At 34.9% G+C, this 22,576-nt stretch overlaps 1 protein-coding gene and 1 non-coding gene across 6 annotated transcripts in view; both read right to left on the bottom strand.

The window, feature by feature from the left end:
* Positions 1–22,576, bottom strand: part of LOC410718 (puratrophin-1) — a 401,681-nt gene that overhangs the window by 284,520 nt on the left and 94,585 nt on the right. The window contains exon 1 of one of the 5 annotated variants that reach the window (XM_026445387.1): positions 21,336–21,459. The exons of the other annotated variants lie outside the window; for them this stretch is intronic. Within the exon in view, the coding sequence (XP_026301172.1) occupies positions 21,336–21,383 (48 nt within the window). The 5' untranslated portion in view covers positions 21,384–21,459. Of the gene's footprint in view, positions 1–21,335; positions 21,460–22,576 lie in introns of those variants that run through there. 5 annotated transcript variants of the gene reach the window in all.
* Positions 19,957–20,097, bottom strand: LOC113219423. Its single transcript, XR_003306552.1, has one exon. It is a non-coding gene; the product is annotated as a U4 spliceosomal RNA (small nuclear RNA).

The raw sequence follows: 22,576 nt of genomic DNA, 5'->3' as shown, positions 1-22,576 counted from the left end.
CTTCAATTATCAATTAAAAGAAAAAGAAGATAAAATACAAATACTCGTGCGAAACAAAAGTTAAATAAAAAGAGAAAAGAAGAAAGAGAGCAGGCGCCAAACGCAGAGATTTCGTTGAAATCTGCTCGCGACTGGGGCAGCACGATTAATAACTACAGAGCGGGAAACAAAGGCGGCCTCTGTCCGACCGCTGTCGTGTAGATAAAACGCGAAAACGCGCTTTAGGTGCAAGGGGAGGGGAAAGTTGTGACGTCGATTAATCCGTAATTGCTCGACGGGGAGAAACGTGGAACGAGATCGACGTGCGGTCAGATAACGACGGAGGGAGCGCGGAGGGAGCAAGGGGTGTCGGAGGGAAACACGGGTCGCTGGAGGAGAGCCGAGGAGAAAGCGGCATGACGAATGAGCGCGCATGCGCCAATGCTTAGCTCCGTTTCGGCAATATCTCGGACGAGCTCTGACGGTTGCTTTAAATTGTGCTCGAGTTGACGCGCGATAGAACGGGAAGAGGAAGCATTTGGAATTACGGATATACATACGTTGTTCACGAGTGCTGATAATAGTCGAGATGCCGAAAATAGGAAACTTGTTGATGTTGGATCCGTGTTTCTAATCTTTACGCGACCCACTTTTGCGAAAATAAAGCTAAATAAGAGATGTGATTTTTACGATGAAATATACGATACGCTCTTTTCAATAGAAATTATTTTAGCCCTATTTAATAAAGCACAGAATGAAACTTGATACAATTTTATATTATATATATATAATATAATTATAGTAGAATTACAGTTTCAGAGATACAATTTATTCCGTGTATCCGATACTCGGCTCGTTTAAAACTCGTTATTTTTTCCATGATTACGATAACGAATCGAGGGAAATCGAGAGAAGCTCGTTTCCTTTTCCATAATAATCGCTGTGATGTCGCGTTTCTACCGATCGATTCGCCAGGGGAAAGAGAAAGAAAAAGAAAGAAGTAATGTAATTCGATCGGATGAGACGCGCCCCGTTTCAATTCGACCCTGCGTATCGTGGCGGCGAATAATCGCAGTTCGTCTGACGGGCAATGAAATTTGCATAATATAAAACGTTATGCCTGGAATAGCTCCATTAGAAAGATTAGGTAAGAAGAAAAAAATAACAACAATCCAAAAGTTATAGCAATATGAAAAGATCCATGATAATTAATCGAGGAATAAGCTTAAATAAATAAAAATCCAAAAGAGAAAGAACGCGGAAGCAAGCAGAGAGGAATAAAAGGGAACAAGTAAATAAAAGGCAAGGCAGTTCGATCGATACAAAGTGACGTTCGTCGGTATGTACGATCGCGACAAGGACAGGCGTGTTTTCCATCATCCGCGACACACGGTGGCAATCAGGCGGCGCGCTTCCCTCTCGCATCGCGTTATTACGATACATCGCGTTATGCGCGCGCTCGATCCGGACGAGGACTGCGGCCCGCACGTAAATCACCATTGGATCTGCATTAGAAACGCAGCCCGAAGGGGCTACGACCGTTCGCTCGGTTCGAAGCTGACGTCCGGGGGCCTCGGTTTCTTTCTCGAATTAGAGGGGAAAAATAAGGAAGTCGGCGAGTGGATTACTGTAATCCTCCTCGGAGTTTCCAGCAGTTTTCCCTCCTGGAATCCTGGGCACCGTTAGGCCATCCCTCTCGACAGTTTCTTCTCGGAAAACTCTTTCAATCTAATTATTTTTTTTTTTTTTTTATTCTTTCTTCGCGAAAATTTCTTCTTCTGAAGGGAGCTAAATTTATTAAGCTTCATTTTAATTTATTAATAATATAACGATAATAAAAATACAGAAATGATTGGATTGGTGATAAAATTGTATTTTGATTATAACTTTAGGTCGATCATGAAGTGAAATTTTAATATACAAAGGTAGCATAATAATTGAAGAATTATAAAATGAACTTAAATTTTTAAATTAAAATTCTAGAATTTAATTATGAGACGATTTTATTTAGTTTCTAAAGAAGATAAAAGTTTATGTTGCTTACGAAATTTCTTTATTCTTTGAATTATAATGCAATAAGAATATTGCTTAATTTTTCTTTGTTTTCACGAAGGAAGAATTATCATTTCAATATCTGTTCGAACATCTCTTGCGAAATGTGAAACAATTTTATAAAAATAACCGGAAACGTTGTTATTATATAAACAACGATGGTGGAACGTGTCGAATTGGTCAAGCGATATCAAAAGTAAATATCAATGATCACGAGTGGGATCGTTGCGAAAAAATTCGGATCGGTGAAAGGAAATCGGCAATCCCCAGTTTCTCACGCGGTTTTGCATAGCTCTTCCTCTCTCGATGATTATTTACGATTTGTGCGCAGCTTCTATTCCTCTCTCGTTTCGCGTCTCGAATCAAGTTGTCCGTTCGTGAATGTTACATGGAGTTGCACGATTCCTCGAAAAGCATTAAATCCGATCTTGGACATATCTTTTCGATACGTCAATTGTACCATCTTTGAATTCATCTCGAGTTTTTTCCTACATTTAAAAATTTTATTATTCTGCATCGATAAAAATAAAATTTTTAACTAAATTCGAAACAGAGTTAAAGCAATCGAACGATATAATAGATTCGTTGTTTATTTACCATCTTTGAATTCATCCTGAATTTTTTCATACGTTTTAAGACTTAAAAACATTATTCTCGATAAGAATAAAATTTTTAACTAAATTCGAAACAGAGTTAAAACAATCGAACGATATAATAGATTCGATGTTTATTTACATTTATATTATCTTTGAATTCATCTCGAGTTTTTTCATACGTTTTAAGACTTATAAAACATTATTCTCGATAAGAATAAAATTTTTAACTAAATTCGAAACAGAGTTAAAACAATCGAACGATAATAGATTCGATGTTTATTTACCATCTTGAATTCATCCCGAAAATTTTATTCTCAATAAGAATAAAATTTTTAACTAAATTCGAAACAGAGTTAAAACAATCGATCTTCACAAATTTCTCCAAAAATATAATTATCTCTCTTATTCTTATCATATATGTAATTATTATTTCAAAACTTTCAAAACTTTGAATTATTTATTAAGCGAGAATCACAATATACGATTCAATTTTTAATTCATTCAATTTTTAATTACTGGATTCAACCCTTAATATGAAATATTCGTTTCGCTTTCCTTTCAATCTCGAGAATAAACTGATTATGATTCGAAGCCAATTCGTACAATTCCTCACCTAACAACGATGCATCTGAATCTATTCCTACGAAACGCCATTACATTCGTTGAAAGAATAATTTATCGAGCGATCTCTCGTTGATTTTTCTTCGAAGCCACGAATCTCGCCAGCCGATCTTCATGCCGAGTGACGTAGCGAGTTTTGCATTGGCCTCGTAATATCAATGATATGAATTATCTAACGGCGTGGGCGTAGCCCCTGCCAAGCGGCCTTAAGGCGCGTTCCCACACGTGTAAACGCGCGAAACCCGAGAAACGGATGGCCGTTCGAACGGAGAAATTGCATGGGGAGCGCGTGACGTTGGATGGTTTCGATGCTCGAGGTGATGACGACCTGTTGATGCAGCCGGTGGAATTGGTTTTCGTGGAACACAGATGTTGCACGAATATTTCTTTATTGGACGTAGATTGTTGTTTATGAAATGAGGGTTGAAGTTGTTGGAAGTAATTGATTTGTTGTGAAAAAGTATTAGTTGTTATTATTGGTTATGGAAAATTAAGTTATTTACAAAATTGAGATATCTTATAAATCCATGTGTAGATAAGAAATGTTCAGATAAATGAATTACTGTATTCAAAAGTATCTTTTTCATTATTGGACAATTTTTATTAAAATATATTTTTGCATCTTGGGAAATATTTTACTATATTTAAGTATTTAAAGGAAAGTTTATTTGTAGTTTAACATGAGTTGAATGGTAATTTCTATAGTTTTAATTTAAAATATTGATTTGTAAAATTATAATGTGATTTGTAAAAAATAATGTACTCTAAATTAGCACATTGATATTATGAATGGAATAAATTCATCACTCTTTTAAGGAGCATACAATAATTTTTTAAAGTAATATGAGTACTATGATGAAGCACTATAAAAGTAATCAAATATGAAAAGAAGAGAGACACTTCTACAATTCTCATTCCTTACCTCCAAAAAAAAAATGAAATCAATCTTTCTTATTCTCTCTCAAATATCATTCATAAGAGCTCGCAATTATTACATTCATGATTATTTCTTCCTCAATAAAAAAAAATCACACATAATAATTCAACTCCTTTCATATTCTCTCAAACATCATTCACAAGAACATTACTTCATCATTCATAAGATTATTTCTTCCCTAATAAAAAAAAAGAAAGAAAATCGATAACTTGTCTCCAAGAAAAGTGAAACAATTCAATTATTAATTCAATCATATTTCTTTCCTATTTTTTAAACAATTCAACTCCTTCCATATTCTCTCTCAAACATCATTCACAAAAACACTTCTTCATCATTCATAAGATTACTTCTTCCCTAATCCCTCGACAACTGGAAGGAACCGAATAAATAGGCCGTTTACCCTGTCCCAACCCTTCTCCCTTCCCCTTCTAACTTATCTCCAAGAAAAGTGAAACCAATCTTTTCCTCAACAATTCAATCACATTATATTTCTTTCCTATCTTTTAAAAAATCCATTCATTATAGAATATTTAAAAGAAGAGGCAACACAACCATATAATAATTCAACTCCTTCTCTTATTCTCTTTCAAACATCATTCACAAGAACACATTATTTATAAGATTATTTCTTCCCTAATCTCTTGACTGGAAGAAATCGAATAAATAGACCGTTTATCCTGTCCCAACTTATCTCCAAGAAAAGAACTCCCTCTTCCAACTTATCTCCAAGAAAAGAAAGAAAATCCTTCTTCCAATTTATCTCCAAGAAAAGTGAAACCAATCTTTTCCTCAAATACATCTATAACAATTCAATTATTAATTCAATTATATTTCTTTCCTATCTTTTAAAAAATTCATTCATTATACAATATTTAAAAGAAGAACTATAATCTCCATCATATAATAATTCAACTTCCAATATTCTCTCTCAAATGCCATTCAACAAGAACACGATTACTTCCCTAATAAAAAAAAAAAAAAAGAAAGAAAATCCCCCAAAAAAGTGAAACCAATCTTTTCCTCAGATACATCTATAACAATTCAATTATATTTCTTTCCTATTTTTTAAACAATTCAATTCCTTCTATATTCTCTCTCAAACATTATTCAACAAGAACACGATTACTTCTTCCCTTAATTAAAAAAAAGAAAAAAAAGAAAAAAAGAAAGAAAATCTCCAAGAAAAATGAAACCAATCTTTTCCTCCACATCTATAACGATTCAATCACATTATATTTCTTCCCTCTTCTTTTAAAAAATCCATTCATTATACAATATCTAAAAGAAGAAGCAGAACAATCATAAAACAATTCAACTCCTTCCATATTCTCAAACGTCATTCAACAAGAACACGATTACTTCTTCCCTAATTAAAAAAAAAAGAAAAAAAAGAAAAAAAAGAAAAAAAATCCCCCAAAAAAGTGAAACCAATCTTTTCTTCAGATACATCTATATCAATTCATTTATATTTCTTTCCTATTTTTTAATTTTCTTTTCTATTTTTTAAACACGATTACTTCTTCCCTAATTAAAAAAAGAAAAAAGAAAGAAAATCCCTAAGAAAAGTGAAACCAATCTTTTCCTCAGACACATCTATAACGATTCAATCACATTATATTTCTTCCCTATCTTTTAAAAAATCCATTCATTATATAATATCTAAAAGAAGAAGCAGAACAATCACAAAACAATTCAACTCCTTCCATATTCTCTCTCAAATATCATTCAACAAGAACACGATTACTTCTTCCCTATTAAAAAAAAAAAAAAAAAGAAAATCCTCAAGAAAAGTGAAACCAATCTTTTCCTCAGATACATCTATAACAATTCAATTATATTTCTTTCCTATTTTTTAAACAATTCAATTCCTTCTATATTCTCTCTCAAACATTATTCAACAAGAACACGATTACTTCTTCCCTAATTAAAAAAAGAAAAAAGAAAGAAAATCTCCAAGAAAAATGAAACCAATCTTTTCCTTAGACACATCTATAACAATTCAATCACATTATATTTCTTTCCTATCTTTTAAAAAATCCATTCATTATACAATATCTAAAAGAAGAAGCAGAACAATCACAAAACAATTCAACTCCTTCCATATTCTCTCTCAAATATCATTCAACAAGAACACGATTACTTCTTCCCTAATAAAAACGAAAGAAAGAAAGGAAGGAAAGAAAATCCCTCGACAACTGGAAAGAATCGAAATAAACAGGTTCGTTCACCCTGTCCCAACCCTCCCCCTCCCCCCCTCCAACTTATCTCCAAGAAAAGTGAAACCAATCGTTTTCTTTCTCCCGTAGACACACCCATCGGTGGGTAACCCAGAGAGCCGGTGAAAACGAGGCTTAACCTCGGCTCGCGTGCTGGCTAATAAAGACGGCTCACGGTGCTCGGTATTAGGACGATAATACCCGACGAGAACCCGAGAGCTCGTATACGCGCATTCCAACCTGCCCACGACTCGGCAGGTAGCGCGACGTGGCCTACCTAGGGAGGAGGAGGGAGGAGGGAGGAAAGGGGAAAAGCGGCCAGGGCTCTCTCCAGGATCGCCAGGAGGAACCGGGGTGCAACACAAGGGACGAGGGACGAGTTTAATGGACGCATAATCGAACGATACGTGGGCGACGCACTCGCGAAACTGGCGATTTCGAAAAAGAGAGTAGACACATTCTCGCGCGCGCGTGTTATATAGGAGCGCGTTTCGAGCGCTTGGCCGGCCGACACGGCTCGTGAAAGGGGAGCTGCTTCGTATATCATAATTGCCGCCAGGTGCACAGCCGACACCGGGGACACGTTAAACCCTCGCGCTTTGGATGCCGGGTGGCTCGATAATTGATAGGAAGCGGAATGCGTGACAGGCTGTTGCGCTCGCGGTATTTGAAAAGATCATTTGAAAATTTTCGTGATTTTTCGTAACTTGAGAAATTGTCTCGAAGAATTGTATATATATATATATTGTAAATACGGATTTTTCTAATTTATTTGATTAATCCTAAAGAACGTTTAAAATTCGTTTAATAAAATATTTCGTTTGACTCGATATGGAAATTATAAATGATGAACTTGTCGAGTATGAAAACAAGTTTGATTCTCGTGATTTTTCATAACTTGAGAAATTATCTCGAAGAATTATTTGTACGTACATTTATATATTAAATATGGATTTTTCTAATTTATTTAATTAATCCTAAAAAACGTATAAAATTCGTTTAATAAAATATTTTGTTTGATTCGATATTATAAATGATGGATTCGTCGAGTATTTCGTATATGAAAATAAGTTTGATCCTTGTGATTTTTCGTAACTTGAAAAATTGTCTCGAAGAATTATATATTTATATATTGTAAATATGGATTTTTCTAATTTATTTCATTAATCCTAAAGAACGTATAAAATTCATTGAATAAAAGGATTTCGTTTGACTCGATATGGAAATTATAAATGATGAACTCGAATATATGAATTATATATTTATATATTGTAAATACAAATTTTTCTAATTTATTTGATTAATCCTAAAGAATATATAAAGTAAAAAAGATTTCGTTTGATTCAATATTATAAATGATGAATTCGTCGATATTTCATACATGAAAATAAGTTTGATTCTCGTGATTTTTCGTAACTTGAAAAATTGTCTCTAAGAATTATATATTTATATATTGTAAATATGGATTTTTCTAATTTATTTAATTAATCCTAAAGAACGTATAAAGTTTGTTTGATAAAAAGATTTCGATATTATAAATGATAGACTTGTCGAGTGTTTCGTATATGAAAACAAGTTTGATTTTTTGTAATTTAAAAAATTGTCTCGAAGAATTATATATTTATATATTGTAAATATGAATTTTTTTAATTTATTTAATTAATTCTAAAGAACATTTAAAATTCGTTTAATAAAATATTTCGTTTGACTCGATATGGAAATTATAAATGATGAACTCGAGTATATGAATTATATATTTATATATTGTAAATATGGATTTTTATAATTTATTTAATTAATCCTAAAGAACGTATAAAGTTTAGTAAAAAGATTTCGTTCGATTCGATATTATATTATATTACGATTGTTTCATATATGAAAAGTTTGATCCTCGTGATTTTTCGTAACTTGAGAAATTCTCGAAGAATTATTTGTATATACATATATATATATATATTGTAAATATAGATTTTTCTAATTTATTTAATTGATCCTAAAGAATGTATGAAGTTCGTTTGACTCGATATGGAAATTGTAAATGATGGACTCGTCGAGTGTTTCGTATATGAAAACAAGTTTGATCCTCATGATTTTTCGTAACTTGAGAAATTGTCTCGAAGAATTATTTGTATATATATTTATATATTGTAAATATGGATTTTTCTAATTTATTTAATTAATCTTAAAGAATGTATAAGTTTGGTAAAAAGAATTCGTTTGATTATATTTCGAGTGTTTTATATATGAAAACAAGTTTGATCCTCGTGATTTTTCGTAACTTGAGAAATTGTCTCGAAGAATTATATATTTATATATTGTAAATACGGATTTTTCTAATTTATTTAATTGATCCTAAAGAACGTTTAAAATTCGTTTAATAAAATATTTCGTTTGATTCGATATGGAAATTATAAATGATAAACTAGTCGAGTATATGAATTATATATTTATATAAATTATATTGTATGTCGGTTATATATTATATTTCGAGTTTCATATATGAAAAGTTTGATCCTCGTGATTTTTCGTAACTTGAAAAATTGTCTCGAAAAATTACATATTTATATATTAACAAATATGGATTTTTCTAATTTATTTAATTAATCCTAAAGAATGTTTAAAGTTCGTTTGACTCGATATGGAAATTATAAATGATGGACTCGTCAAGTGTTTCGTATATGAAAAGAATCAAATGTATTAAATTCTAAAAAAAATTCTAAAAAAAAGTGAAAAGATTACCTTCACTCCATTGAACATTAAAAAAATATCCAACAAAACTAACAATATAAACATATCCTCTCATTCGTATTTAAAATCTTCCACACTTTTTTAACCTATTCTCTTTACAAAATCTCCTTTCCAAATATAACCACTTGTAATTAAGAAAATTTTCGGATAATTCCTTAATTAAATCGTAACAATCTAAATGAGAATCGAACCGATCTCCTTCGTCCTTTTCTCAAGAAAAAGAAAAAAAATCGTTCCAATATCGAACAACGTTGTCTTATCCGCAATCTAAATGAAAATCGAAGCAATCTCCTTCGTTTTTTCGTTTTTTCCTCCTTTTTTCAAAAAGAAAAAAAATCGTTCCAATATCGAACAACATCGTCTTATCCGCGAATCTTTCGAGACAACAAATCCGCGTCGAGAGACGCATGAACACGAGATCGAAAAAGTGATGCTCTCTGATGGAAACCTCCGAAATTCTATAAAAAAAATATGATTCTATATATATATATATATATATATATATATATATTATACTCGTGGAGGGAAGTTTCAAAGTTTCGAAAGCGAGTCGCGGGTATCGCGGGCAGGAAACAACGTTAGCCCATTTTGTGAACCTTGTACGCGGACGATATACACGCCCATGAACGATACGATAACGAGAGCGGAGAGCTCTCAAATCCACGATCGCCGGAGCGTGAGATCGAACGTCGGGTCCCCGCGATCGGGACGCGATTAAACGCAGAGCCGATCCGAGCCCGTTTTTCTCACGGCACGGAGAATTATTGGCCGCCAATGGCAAATCCGTCTCGCGATTTCGGACACCAGCTTCCTCTCCTCAACCCTCTTCCCTTACCATTTCGTTTCATCAATCGTCCGAGCCTACTAAAATTTTTTAAACATTCGTATATCAAGTATTCTCAATAAAAAAATATTGAGAATGGCCTGATTCCTTTGACTTAGTAATATTGAATCTCTCTATTCGAAAGAAGATATAAGAGAAAGAAGAAAAAGAAGACGAGGTAATAGATAAATGTAACATCCATTTTTCTGACATTCCAAACCTCGCTGTGACTAATAAATAATCAAATATATCAAAATTTTTAACGAGAAATCCATAAATCCATTCTAACTAATTAAACTAGACATAAACAATATCGATACATCACAACTGTCAGACAATTTAATAAACTCGATATCACCGTTACTTATCGTTACTCCGATTGAAAAATCCTTTGCTCCATGTGTCTTTTAACGAGCATTCGCATTTCTCTCCACGTCTAATGGAGCAGAAAAAAGAGAAAAAGAAGATTGGAATAAAAATATTCCAGCGCGTGACCATTCACGACACATTTCTCCCCTCAGGAGACAAACAATGTTCGCGGTCGAACCCGTGACATTCTTCACAGCGAGATAAACGCTGAGAGAGAGAGAGAGAGAGCCAAACTCGTTCCGACCGGCTATTCGAACCGTAAACGCCGTGAATGGAAATGAGATTCGGACGAGTACAGTAAGGTCTTATCGCTGCCCGTTGCGTAATTATTTCGCCTTCCACCTTCATCACCCTAGGATCCTAGGAAGGAAGAGGGTAGGCAGGCTGGGATTTTAATTAATGGGGACTGGAAATAAACGTGTCGCAAGGCCGATTTACGGGCCGGCACAGCTCGCTCCAACGATTTATGGCAGCGCGTGCCAACCCTTTCCCGATGATATTTAATAGGAGAGCCTCTTACGAACGATTTTCTTCGTTATTTGTATAATAATTTAATTTGGAATTATTATACAAAAAGTTTAATTCAATTCCGAGAATCGAGAAAGTGAAGCAAACGATATTTGTCAATCACGATATCATCTAATTATTCCGATGAGTTTCAGGATGAAATATTTTATCGTAATCCAGAAACGTAAACACTTTCGTAGAAGGAATAGAAATATCGACTCACCCTGGAGGAGATATCGTTGTCGAGTAATCCGAAATGAAGAGAAGTCTAGAAATAACTCTTCACTCACTTCATCCACTCTCGACGTTCTCTTCCTCACTGTTGGTTGGTGGACGGGGTTTAACACTTATCACGGGTTTAACAGTTTTCGAAAAAACAATAATAAAAAAAAAAGAAGAAGAAGGAGAAACACATAAATTCTCTGAACGAGCACTTACGATAAAAAAATGGCACGAGATATCGGTTCGATCGTCAATACAAATACCGATATATCACCATAAAATCACAACTTCGTGTGTATTAAACAGCTATTGATCACGACGTTTCAAGCCGTTACCGAAAGAAAGAACAGCTCGTCGCGATCTCGTCATCTCACGAAATTGCCGAGCACGATCTCCGTTCCTTCCAGGCAACAAGCTCGCCACGTAGAACGCTAGAGGACATCGTCTACCGCGTTCCGATTCGAGCGAAGGGCTGCACGAATACGACGGCCTCCTTCGAGAAACTGACCTACGGCGAATACTGTTCGCCTACTTCATTCACCAGCGGCCGGCTCGAAACGGGCCACACACGCTCGAAAAATATCACGATCGAATATATATATGACCTTCGATCACTTCACTTTCCTCGATTCAAGTCTCTCGACTCGACGATATCCTTCGTCCAACTCGACTCTTTGGTCTACTCATGCTGCTCCCTCCTACCAAACTCATCTATCCATCGAGAATCGAGATATTCTACAATAATATTCGAATATATCGATAATATTCGATAAATGTTATCTACGGAGGAGCAACGTGCGATTTATTTCCATACACGTGACGGAAAGCTCGGGTGGGAAAACACGCGAACACGTGTCCGACTGACAACGAGGAGGCGGCTGCGAATGTCCTGCGAAAGGATGGTCGCAACGCGCTGCGAGACGCTCGATCGAATCGTAACTGCGGCCACGACGGCAATGCCCCCGCGTCGAGCGCTTAAGCGCCGCCAAAGCGCTCGAACCCTGCCTCGACTCCCCTCCCCACCACTCGCTGCCCGCCATCCCCACCCCGCCCACACTTTTCCGACGACCGCGCTCGGCTCGCGTTCGACGCACGTCGGAACTCCGCTCGCTGCCACTCGTTTATACTCGGCTCCTGCCGCCGATCAGTTCACCCTGCATAAGCGGGTGCGCCTCGCGGAAACACCGTTTCGTGGGTGGCATGGTAATTACAGAGATCTCTTTTTTTTTTGTTGATGGAAGGGAGATTTCGATTGGAGGTATTATGTATCGGTAAATATTTTCAAGTAAAATGTATCCAAAACAGAGATAATTTGGATATGTTTATAAATACTATTACGCATTGGAAAATCCTTTGGACGGAATAATTCTTTTCAAGATACGTAATTCCAAAATTAAATAAAAGTATATTTTTTAGAATTTAAAAAAAACAATTAAATACTCGCTTTATCGGATAATTATAAAATTACCAAATGTAATTACTTTTAAAAACTAAATTAAACTATTTTTTCGATAACCTCGTTCAATCAATTCTTTTGTTTCATCAACGAAAAGTCGAGAAGAATTTTTCACAATTTCACGAGATTTTCGCGTAATTCACGAAACACAGGCGTCGAAATGAAAAATTACCGTCCGCTTGTCGACCAGGCAGTAGCAATGCTCTCCATTCACCCCGGTAGTTGGAACTTGAACCCCACCCAGCACACTGAATACCGGCAGCTTTCGAAATTTTTCGGGCCACCATATCTGGGATAATGGATGCGGAAAAATCACCATTATTCAGTGGAATGCGCGACCTCCCTTCGCGACAATGAAACAATGCCACGAGCATGCTGTCATCTAAACACTTTGAAAGCTTGTACAGGTGAAATTGAATTGCACAATGCTTTCGAGTTTTTGAATTTATAATAAATTTCAAAGTTTTTTCTTCTTTTTAAATAAATTTAACTTAAATTGAAGTGGAATTTTATTATGTTTTATTTTATCAATAATTCGAAATAATTTTATAAAGAAAATAATAAGAATAATTAAAAATTGAAAATACTTTTTTCTTCAAAATTATTGATTTATCCGATTATGAATATCATGTCCTCGATTAATGATGTAATCAAGATTATAAAGAAAGAAAAAATCGATAACAAATTTTGTTTCGTTGATTCTTTGCTTTTACAACTGTTTAAAAAAAGAAATATTTCATTCAGAAATAATTCTCTATTCAGTTCTTAATTAATTAAAAAATCTAAAGCACGATTACTTTTGGTTACAGAGAAGTATCGACGATAAAAAAACTCGACCGATAGAAATAAATTTTGACTCGCAAGGATCGAGTTTCTCTGAACTCAAGTTACAAAGATAAGAACAAATGCACCTAAATTCACGATAATGGCAAATAATTTGTAGAAAAAAGTTATAATCCATATTTGCAAAAAAATTGCACACAGCGAGGCGAGTAAAATTATATTAATTATATATCGATCGAGTCATTCGTGTAAACGAATAATCCGCCGTCTAGAAATTATCGGGTCGTAAGAACGCGTGATATACGCGCGCGGAAGCTCTTTGAAGGCCCCCCGTATTGTATTTTCGACGATGCGATGCCCAGTTGTCGCAACCGAGTCGTTCTCGGCTATGCTACTTTGTGCTAGGTCGTACCTTGCCCGATCTAGTCATGGCCGAGCATACGGCACGAACATGGAAAAATATGTAAATATCGGGTCTCATCCATTATCCAAGAGAAAAGAACGGGGAACGAGAAAAAGAGAAAAGGAGAAGGGAGATCCGTTTGCCCGCGCACGTGACTGCAAAATACAGGAGGGTACAACGACCCCTTTTGCTTTGCTGTTTTAGCAACGCGTATCGATCCAAGTAGAATCGTGATCTTTTTAACAATAACTTTATTTTTAAGCGTACGAGAAATTAATACAAATTAAACGAGTCAAGTTTGATTATTCCAATTTAATTCCATGTACGAGAAGTTCAAATAAAAAGGAAGACATTTTTAATTAAGAAAATTTTAAAATTCGCTCAATTCTGATAATATTTATATAAATTGATATTAATGTTCATCGACATCTTTTCATCTATTCGTTTGTTACGTTGCTCAAATACTTTTTTCGAATATACAGAATGTTCTCACTGTAGAGAAAATGCCTTTGAAAGCAAATAAAATATCACGTCAGAACGGATTCTTTATTTTTCGCTAGTCGTACTTTGCAGATATATATGCACGAAACCAAAATTAAAACGAATATAAAAATCTTACACTCATAACTAAACTAAACCGTAATAATAAATATATTTATATATCTCAAAATGAATTGTAAAATTTCACTATGTAATTCTTTCGTAGGAGGAGTGTTCAATAAATCAATTTGATTGCCATTCTAATAGTTTCTTCGGAGTAAATTTCAAACACATCCGCCGATCATTAAAACTATTCCTAGCGAGCGGTCGCCTACAACGCGCCACTTGTATTGTAAATTGCAATCGGCCCATAAACTAGAATTTTAAATTAGCTCCTTTCATCGCGTGTCACCGGTAAACGTTCTCGTTACGGTGTTAACCAGAGACCGAGATAGTCCGAGAGTGGCGAGAACACAAGGCATCGGCGCGATCGTAAATTTATACGACTTTTCGTCTCGATATTGTTCCCCACGCGGATCTCCCTCTCCCTCTCTTCCCCTCTCCTCCCCAAAGATCCCTCCGGGCAACTTTCAGAGGCGGTGGTGGGGGGGACGGTGGAAAGAATCGTTCGCAACGCGAAGCATCCGTGCCACTGGAAAGCTCGCAGCGCAATGCCTATATCGCGACGCATGCTCTTTCTCATTGCGCAATCGCGAAAATATCGCGGACGGACCAATCCAATCATTGCGTTCGACACTTCGCGGAGCGAACGTTCCATATGCATGAGGATTCTCGTACGAGAGTCAGCGCATTCTCGCGGCAAGTAATAATAATCCGAGGGCGAGTTCCCTAACCTCTCTTCAACAGCTCTTCGCCGTTGGGGAGGGATAATCGATTGAATTGAATAATAAGGAGAAAAAGGTGCTCGGTCGAAAGCAAACAATTCTGAAGGGGAAGGGTATAAAGATGAGATTATCGAAAGTGGAACTTTATCTGTTGGGAATTTTCGTTGATGTAAAGTCTACGAATTAAGATCTTATCTATATAAAAAGTTTCTTCAACAAAATCAAAGAGATAACTTTTTATTTCCAATTATAACGTATAAAATTTAGAAACAGCTTAAAGAAATACATTTTCCTGAAAAAATTCACGAACGCGATTAATCGCCAGATAGAGTTGTTTATCGAAAATTCTAAAATCGTTCCAGCAAAAATTTCTCGCAACACGGTACACACATCTGACTCCATATACATCCACTCGTTCGAATTGAAATCAATAGCCCTTGAAGGGGCAGCGCCAAGGCGCGTTTTAATTTATAATTATAACTCGAGGGGAGGGGATACGCTCGCGTTTCCAATCGAGGAGGAGGGATCGCAGTATCCGAATCGGCGTAACGACATGATACGCGATTAATCCATCCGCGCTTTTGTACAATGGCGGAGTGATCGCGGTTCGACCAGGTAGTCGCTCGATACGACCCTCGCGCGTGCGATTTGCGCGAACAACACTGCGACCAACGCGGGATTATGATTAATGGCGCTGCTATCGGTGCGTGAACGCCGCAAAACGAAGACAAATAGCCGCGCGGAACCTCTTTAAACGCGCTCACTCGTGGATCCGCCGATCGGAAATGGCCGTAAAACTGGCGCGAGATTATCGAGTTCCCGTGGCACGGAACCGGCCGTGCCTGGTCGCCAGTCCCTCCTGGCGATTCGATTAATGAGCACGCGGCAAAAGGCGCGCCCCTTCGAACGTCGATATCCTCCTATCGTTCTTTTCCTTGCGCCCGTGGAAATTCTTGTTTTAGAATTAGCACTAAACAACAATATTTATTATAATATTTTTCTTTTCTGTATTTACAATACAATTGTGAGAATTTTTGACTTTGATTCTTTCGACTTAAGAATTTAAATATTATTGCAATATATTTACGAGTATTATCTAAGAATAAATGTTAAGGTGAATTTAGATGAAAGAAAGAAGAGCCAACGCCTCCTCAACGTGTATCCGATAATTGAATCACCTTTGGGTCACGTTGGTTCTGATGAGAAGCGTAAATTTTGCATGAACGTAGGTTTAATTAATTTAGAAGAGTCGTGTTGGAATTGGAGAATTGTATCTTCAATTAAAGTAATTACTTTAATTTACTTTTTGAATTTATTGAAACTCATATCTTGAATATATTTCGATTTGAATTATTATTCTCTTAATATCTCTAACTTATTAAATTCAGGCCAATTAAAACAACAATACATAAATTTAAACTCGAGTAAATCTTATTGTGGACTAATTAATCGACAAGTGTTTCTAATTAAATATAAAAAGCCTTTAATGATTCAACATTTAATTATTTAATATATTTATCCTTTTATAATAGGATATCTAATCCTAGTTTATTATTAAATTTTTTAATTTCAAAAAAATTAAATTATAAACATTTTAAATTTCCATTAGAATTAATTAATTTATAAATCAAGTTTAAATTAAACTTTCATTTATTATTTCAGAATCCTCTATTAATTATAATTATATTTTTAATAATTTTAAATATCTGTTATTATAATACTTAATTTAATATATAAGAATCTAGAAAAGTAAACTTATCATATCAACTTTTTTAAAAATATTTTTTTTATCTTTTTTCCATCGTTTATCTTAATTATTAACAGTATGAAATTTCATTCCATTTAAAAACAGTAAATATGATTAAAAATTACATTGAGAGATTAAATCATTTGCAATATTTCTTTCAAAATATATATATATGTATAAACAATATTGACTTTTCAATTTTATATTTTAAAAATGAAAGAAGATAGTATCTTATCTTTTACAATTTTCATTTACAAAAATATAAATTTCTCAATGCAAATTTCTTCTCAATTATCATCTCCTTCATTTCATTGTTCGAAATTCATTCATTCACTTTTCTACTCGTGTAACAGCTACACTTCTTCATACAAAAATTAACACACGCATAGATCAAAATGTATTGATATCCAGTGATAAGAAAAAGATTAAATTATAAAGAGAAGAAAAAGAAATCGTTGAATAAGACGCCAACACTCACAGCTGCTTTTAATTGCATAATTTTCGGCGTAACTTCGCGCCGGATTCCGTTCCATTCCCGAGGAGGAGCTTATCTATTCGGTTCCACGCGAGTCCGCTCTCGCCGGTTAATTAAAAGTCTGCCGTCGTCGATATGAAGCTCGAGGCGGCGGCCGCTCTTCGTGTCGCAGAGATCGGCGGGGAAGGCGCCACGAAACTTTCCAACTTTCCGCACCTTGCACTGCGGCACCAGCCTGTTACCGCCCCGGAACCGATCGTGAACTTGCCGAGTTGAATTTGAATTCTCAATTCTACTCTCAACGCAGGGTGCTAAACGCTGTTCTTTTTATCTCTTTTTCTCGACCATTTGCACGAATTTCGTTCGAGGAAAGCTTCGATTAGTTATAAAATTTGTTTCCAGTTTATTATTTCATAAGGAAAAATTCATTCAAAAGTGAAAAGGAGGAAGACATAGAATTTGTACTATGAAATTACAAGTCTGATTGATGATGAGTTTTAATTTCTTATTTAAAGTATTTAAATTGGAAAAAAGTAATGATAATAAATGTGACACTGTATATAATAATAATAAATATCGTTATATTTTTACATGGAAATTAATAAGAAAGGTAATAAACAATAATGCTTCCATTCGTTATTACGAGCTTTTCATTTTTGCAATTGTTATAGAAACTTGTAAATGTATCTGGCTAAAAATTAATTAATTTCGAATTTTATTCATATGGGTTCGTAAAAAGGTGGAAAAAAGAGAAATTTTACCATCAAATTCTACTTTATTAGCCATATTTCCGAATGTTTATCGCTTGAAAGTTTGGTTGACAGTGTAACAAACGCGGTAACCTGATACCCGGGTCACGTCCTAAATTTGACGCCTTGAAACGGTCGTAAAATATTTTCACTGACTTTGATCATTTATATAGACTTTTATAAAAAAAAAAAAAATTAAAAGATACGTTAATATATACCATTTATTTTTTAAGCAAAAAAAAAAAAAGAAGCAAGAATTCTTCCATTTATAACAATCTCGCATCAAATCATTAATTAAACGATTAATTAAATATAAATATATATATATAAGAAGAATACAATCCAGACACAAAGTCAAGGGTGAGAAGATTGTTATATTATTAAAGATATAAAATCAAAGATAATATGTTTATTTAAACTTTTCTCATAAAACTATTTTTAAACAACCCCTCTTCTCATTTTTCTCCAAGAGAATCCTTTAGACAATTAAAGAGATCGAATTGAGATATTAAAATTCTCACTTTGTGTACATCGTGTATATTCGAGGCGAGAATGAAATGATTTGCAACGAAAGACCGGGACGCGATGGTTTTTCCCACGAGTTACCAAAGTTCTTAAATCACGAACATCTCACGAACTTCCGACAGATCTTCGGTCGAAGGCCCCAGCAACGCGCAATTATTTCTCGCATGCCGGCCTATTGCGTGAGAGTAACGAGCGCTCGCATTGTCTGTACGCATCGAATTGGATTGTGTTTAACGGAATGTACACATCTTTATGGAAATACCGTTCTCAGTTATCCCATGCCAAAAATCGAGTAACCGTAAGTGAATTATTTTGATATTTTCTCAAGTTTGATTTATCCGTGGAAAGAATATTAAAGAAGAAGGAGAAGAATTTGTAAATAGTATTATAAATATGTAGAAAAATTCATATAAGTATTCTAACTTTAACGAAAGTTCAATCTTTTAATCGTATAATAATATTACAACCCTAAATTTCGCTCAAAATAATTGTTCATTATGCTCTGTACTTTATTGGTTTTGATATTTTGAATATTTCATTTAGTAACAATATACATGAATTTTATTAAAATATATAAATGATTTTTATCGTTTAAAAAAATCGAAAAAGTCTTGTACTGTCTTGCAAAAACTTAAATATTTCATATATCATTCGAGACGTCAATTATGTAAGCACAAGGATAACTTTAGTAACTTCGCAAGCAAGACATAGGTATAACATCCTCAATGGTAATTGTGCGTAACAACCAGCTAATACACACCGAACCGCGAAACAAGGTTGTCGGAAGTAGCGGTCGATCAATAGGTAAATAGGTTAATCGCCGTATCGTTCGTCCTGAATGGAGTTTCGAGTGGTGCGTGTGGCTCTAATGTAAGTGAACGAACTATTCAACGTTTATACCGATTCGCCGGAAATCACACGCTCGACAGACCCTAAAACGTCGACCTCGACCTGGTTGCACGCAACTACAACACATGCATTCGTGTATATAGTCTCTGTTGTGTAAACGCGCCTTAATGATCTCGTGCACAATGCAATCCCTCTGAATGGAGTGAAATCGATAAGAAATTTACCGCGCGGAAAACGCATGGAGAAATCGCTGCTCAATCAGTCGGAATTAAACGACCGATAAAGATATAAGGAACTAGGGGTGGAACCAATGATAATTGAGAGAGCGAACAGGTGGCATTAATATTCAGGATTATTTTCGTGAGGACGTTTAAGAAAGAACGAGTGAAATGCTTTGAAATAAAGTGGAAACATAATCGATGCAAATTTACTCTGAATTTTATAATATATCATATTAAATTATCATAGGTTTTAAAAGTGGAAAAAGAAACGAAGAATGAAAAATTAGATATATTTTTTAGCGTCTAAAATAATGACAGTACTAATAATCTCTATGTTTATAATTGTTTAAAAACCCCCGTAGGGGTTACCAAAAATTGCCGTAGCCGATGATTTTTCACATCGTCATGGCGGGGTATTGGTAAAAGTTTTCAACTAGCAAAAATCGCACCTCGGTAGAACCTCATTGGTTACGATATCGCCACTGCGCAAAGCTGATGGTTACACACCTCCTCGTGTTAGATATAACGTTTCGTAAACAATTTAACTTGCGAGAAACAATACGAACTGCGCCGCCATCTGGTTCTCGGTACTCGAACTAACATTCTCTGCACCCTATTCGTTCTCTATCTCGCCCTTATTTGAAATTTATTATTTTATCTCACGTGGAAAAACTATAAATTAATTCTAAAAATATTTTTTGTTATATACAATAATAATAATAATACAATAATAAATTGTTGTCAAATAAATTATATTAAAATAAATTGTTTATAAACGTAAGATCGATGAAACGATTATTTCTTAAGAATCGTTTCATTTCAAATGTAATGTGAAATAATAATTCACACACACAAAAAAAAACAAAAAAACAAATAAATTATATACTGCGTTATTCGTTATATTTGCATTTATTCGTTATAACGCAGGAATAAAAAATTAATTTACAAACATTCGTAATACGAGTAATGTAAAAAGTAAATGAATTCTTACGATTTCTTACTACTCTCCTGTAATTATTCTACCACACATGTTAGTGAGATTTATTGTAGGTTTTTATGAGTGTAATAACACACGCATTACCCTTTCATCAAGAAGTCACACTAAAATAAGCCTATAAATACGAATGGCACACGTGTTCAATCACGCTATGCTATACGTTTCTCTCGGATTGATAGAAAAGGAACAACATCTCGATTTCTTTTGATTTTATGCGATTTCATATGTACATTATGGAGATTATTCAAAGGCAGAATTACGGAATATATAGCAGTGTAACGTACCACTGTCACGACTATTAAGAATGCGAATATAGCTATTGATTATAACGAAACCGAACGCAACGTAATAATAATAATAATTATCGAATTTTTTTTGTCCCAACGCCGTATTCTCCGAGCTAGACACGGGAAATTGAGATTGCTCCGATCATGATGATATCTGGCCACCTGGTGCAAAATTTCTATCGTGAAAATCATTCCGCGTTCACGCATACACCGTAAGACGTAAACATAAAACGATACACTTTCTCTGGATGACGTTACATTTTCATACGCCTACAACTGGATCATTACCAGTTCTCGATCACGGAATCTTATCACGGAAATCTTGCCGACCGAAACCGACAGTTTTCCGACAGCGTCAGCCATATTTGATTCGTTTGAGACGTTGGATAAAAAGGAAAAGTAAACGAAAATAAATCTAATTAACTACAAACTTCGTATTGTTTCGTACCTTTGAATCGTATCGTTGAACGCTCGAATAATCCATCAAACGACACATCGATGATTTCTCCAAGTTGCGCCAAACGTAAAAACTTCCACAAAAATAGCACAAAAATAAGACAAAATTGAACGGGTATAACGCATTCTCACGCGACGCGGCGTAACCACAGCACGAATGATCTGAACGGTCATTAGGCGGCGACGTCCGCGCATGCGCGAGATACATCTCCGATACTCAATTTCCCCAACGATCAATCATGTCGAAAAGTACCGCGCGCGCTTTCACTGCAAACGCAACGTCGTTGTTTTCGTACGCCTCTGTCATCAATATAAGCGTGAACGAACTTCGCCAGATCGATTACTGACGGTAATTATTTAATTTCCCGGGTGATCTCACACGGCCCACATTCACATTGTCGATCCATTATCATCAAAGCATTATTCTTTAACACCTGCTTGACTATTGGCTTCCCTCTGCGCGGATTAACGACCAACGTGGTAATAAGTGGCGAAACGAAGAAGAAGCTGCTTTTAGAGATTCAATTACGTTATCCGCACGGTAACATAATGATAATGATCTTCGACTGGTTCTCGAATGCGTATATATGCGAACCGTAACGAACAAGGAAGAGCGTTGGTAAGAAACATTCTTCCTCATAAATATCGAGATACGCGAGGCTTATGGTAATTTGTCCGTTGATCTAATTTGAAAGAATAACGCATACGCGGCATAATTAGGTCTCTCGCATGTCACGTTTCTTGTTCCTTTCCATGGGAACGTAGAAATACAATTTTAACAAATCATTTCTTACGTTAATAGAATTCTTATAAATTTATCATTACAAAATTCTAAGCATCTCAAAGGAACTTATATCTAAAATAATCAAATTTGCCTACTGCAATATTATCACATATATATTGACTCTAATAGATTCGATATTCGAGTTCAACGTTATATTTGTATCAATAATATCAATATATTATTACACGTACAATTCAATGAATCCAAAATTATTTCTCGTGATGTATTGTATTCCAGATATGTATCAAGGTATATCAAACAGGATCTAACTTTCTACGAATCTTCAATTACCTAAAGCAAATTCCACCACTTGCTACAATAACCAATGCCAATTATACGATAGATTTACGATCAATCGGATCATGTTTCGACTTACATATTCGAAACTCACCGCGGATTGATAGTTCTCAACTTATAGTCAAATCAACACGAGAACGACTTTCCACAGT

The sequence above is a fragment of the Apis mellifera genome, linkage group LG1 (genome assembly GCF_003254395.2).
Source record: "Apis mellifera strain DH4 linkage group LG1, Amel_HAv3.1, whole genome shotgun sequence".
Classification (NCBI taxonomy): Eukaryota; Metazoa; Arthropoda; class Insecta; order Hymenoptera; family Apidae; genus Apis; species Apis mellifera.
This window is presented reverse-complemented; position numbering and strand designations above follow the sequence as displayed.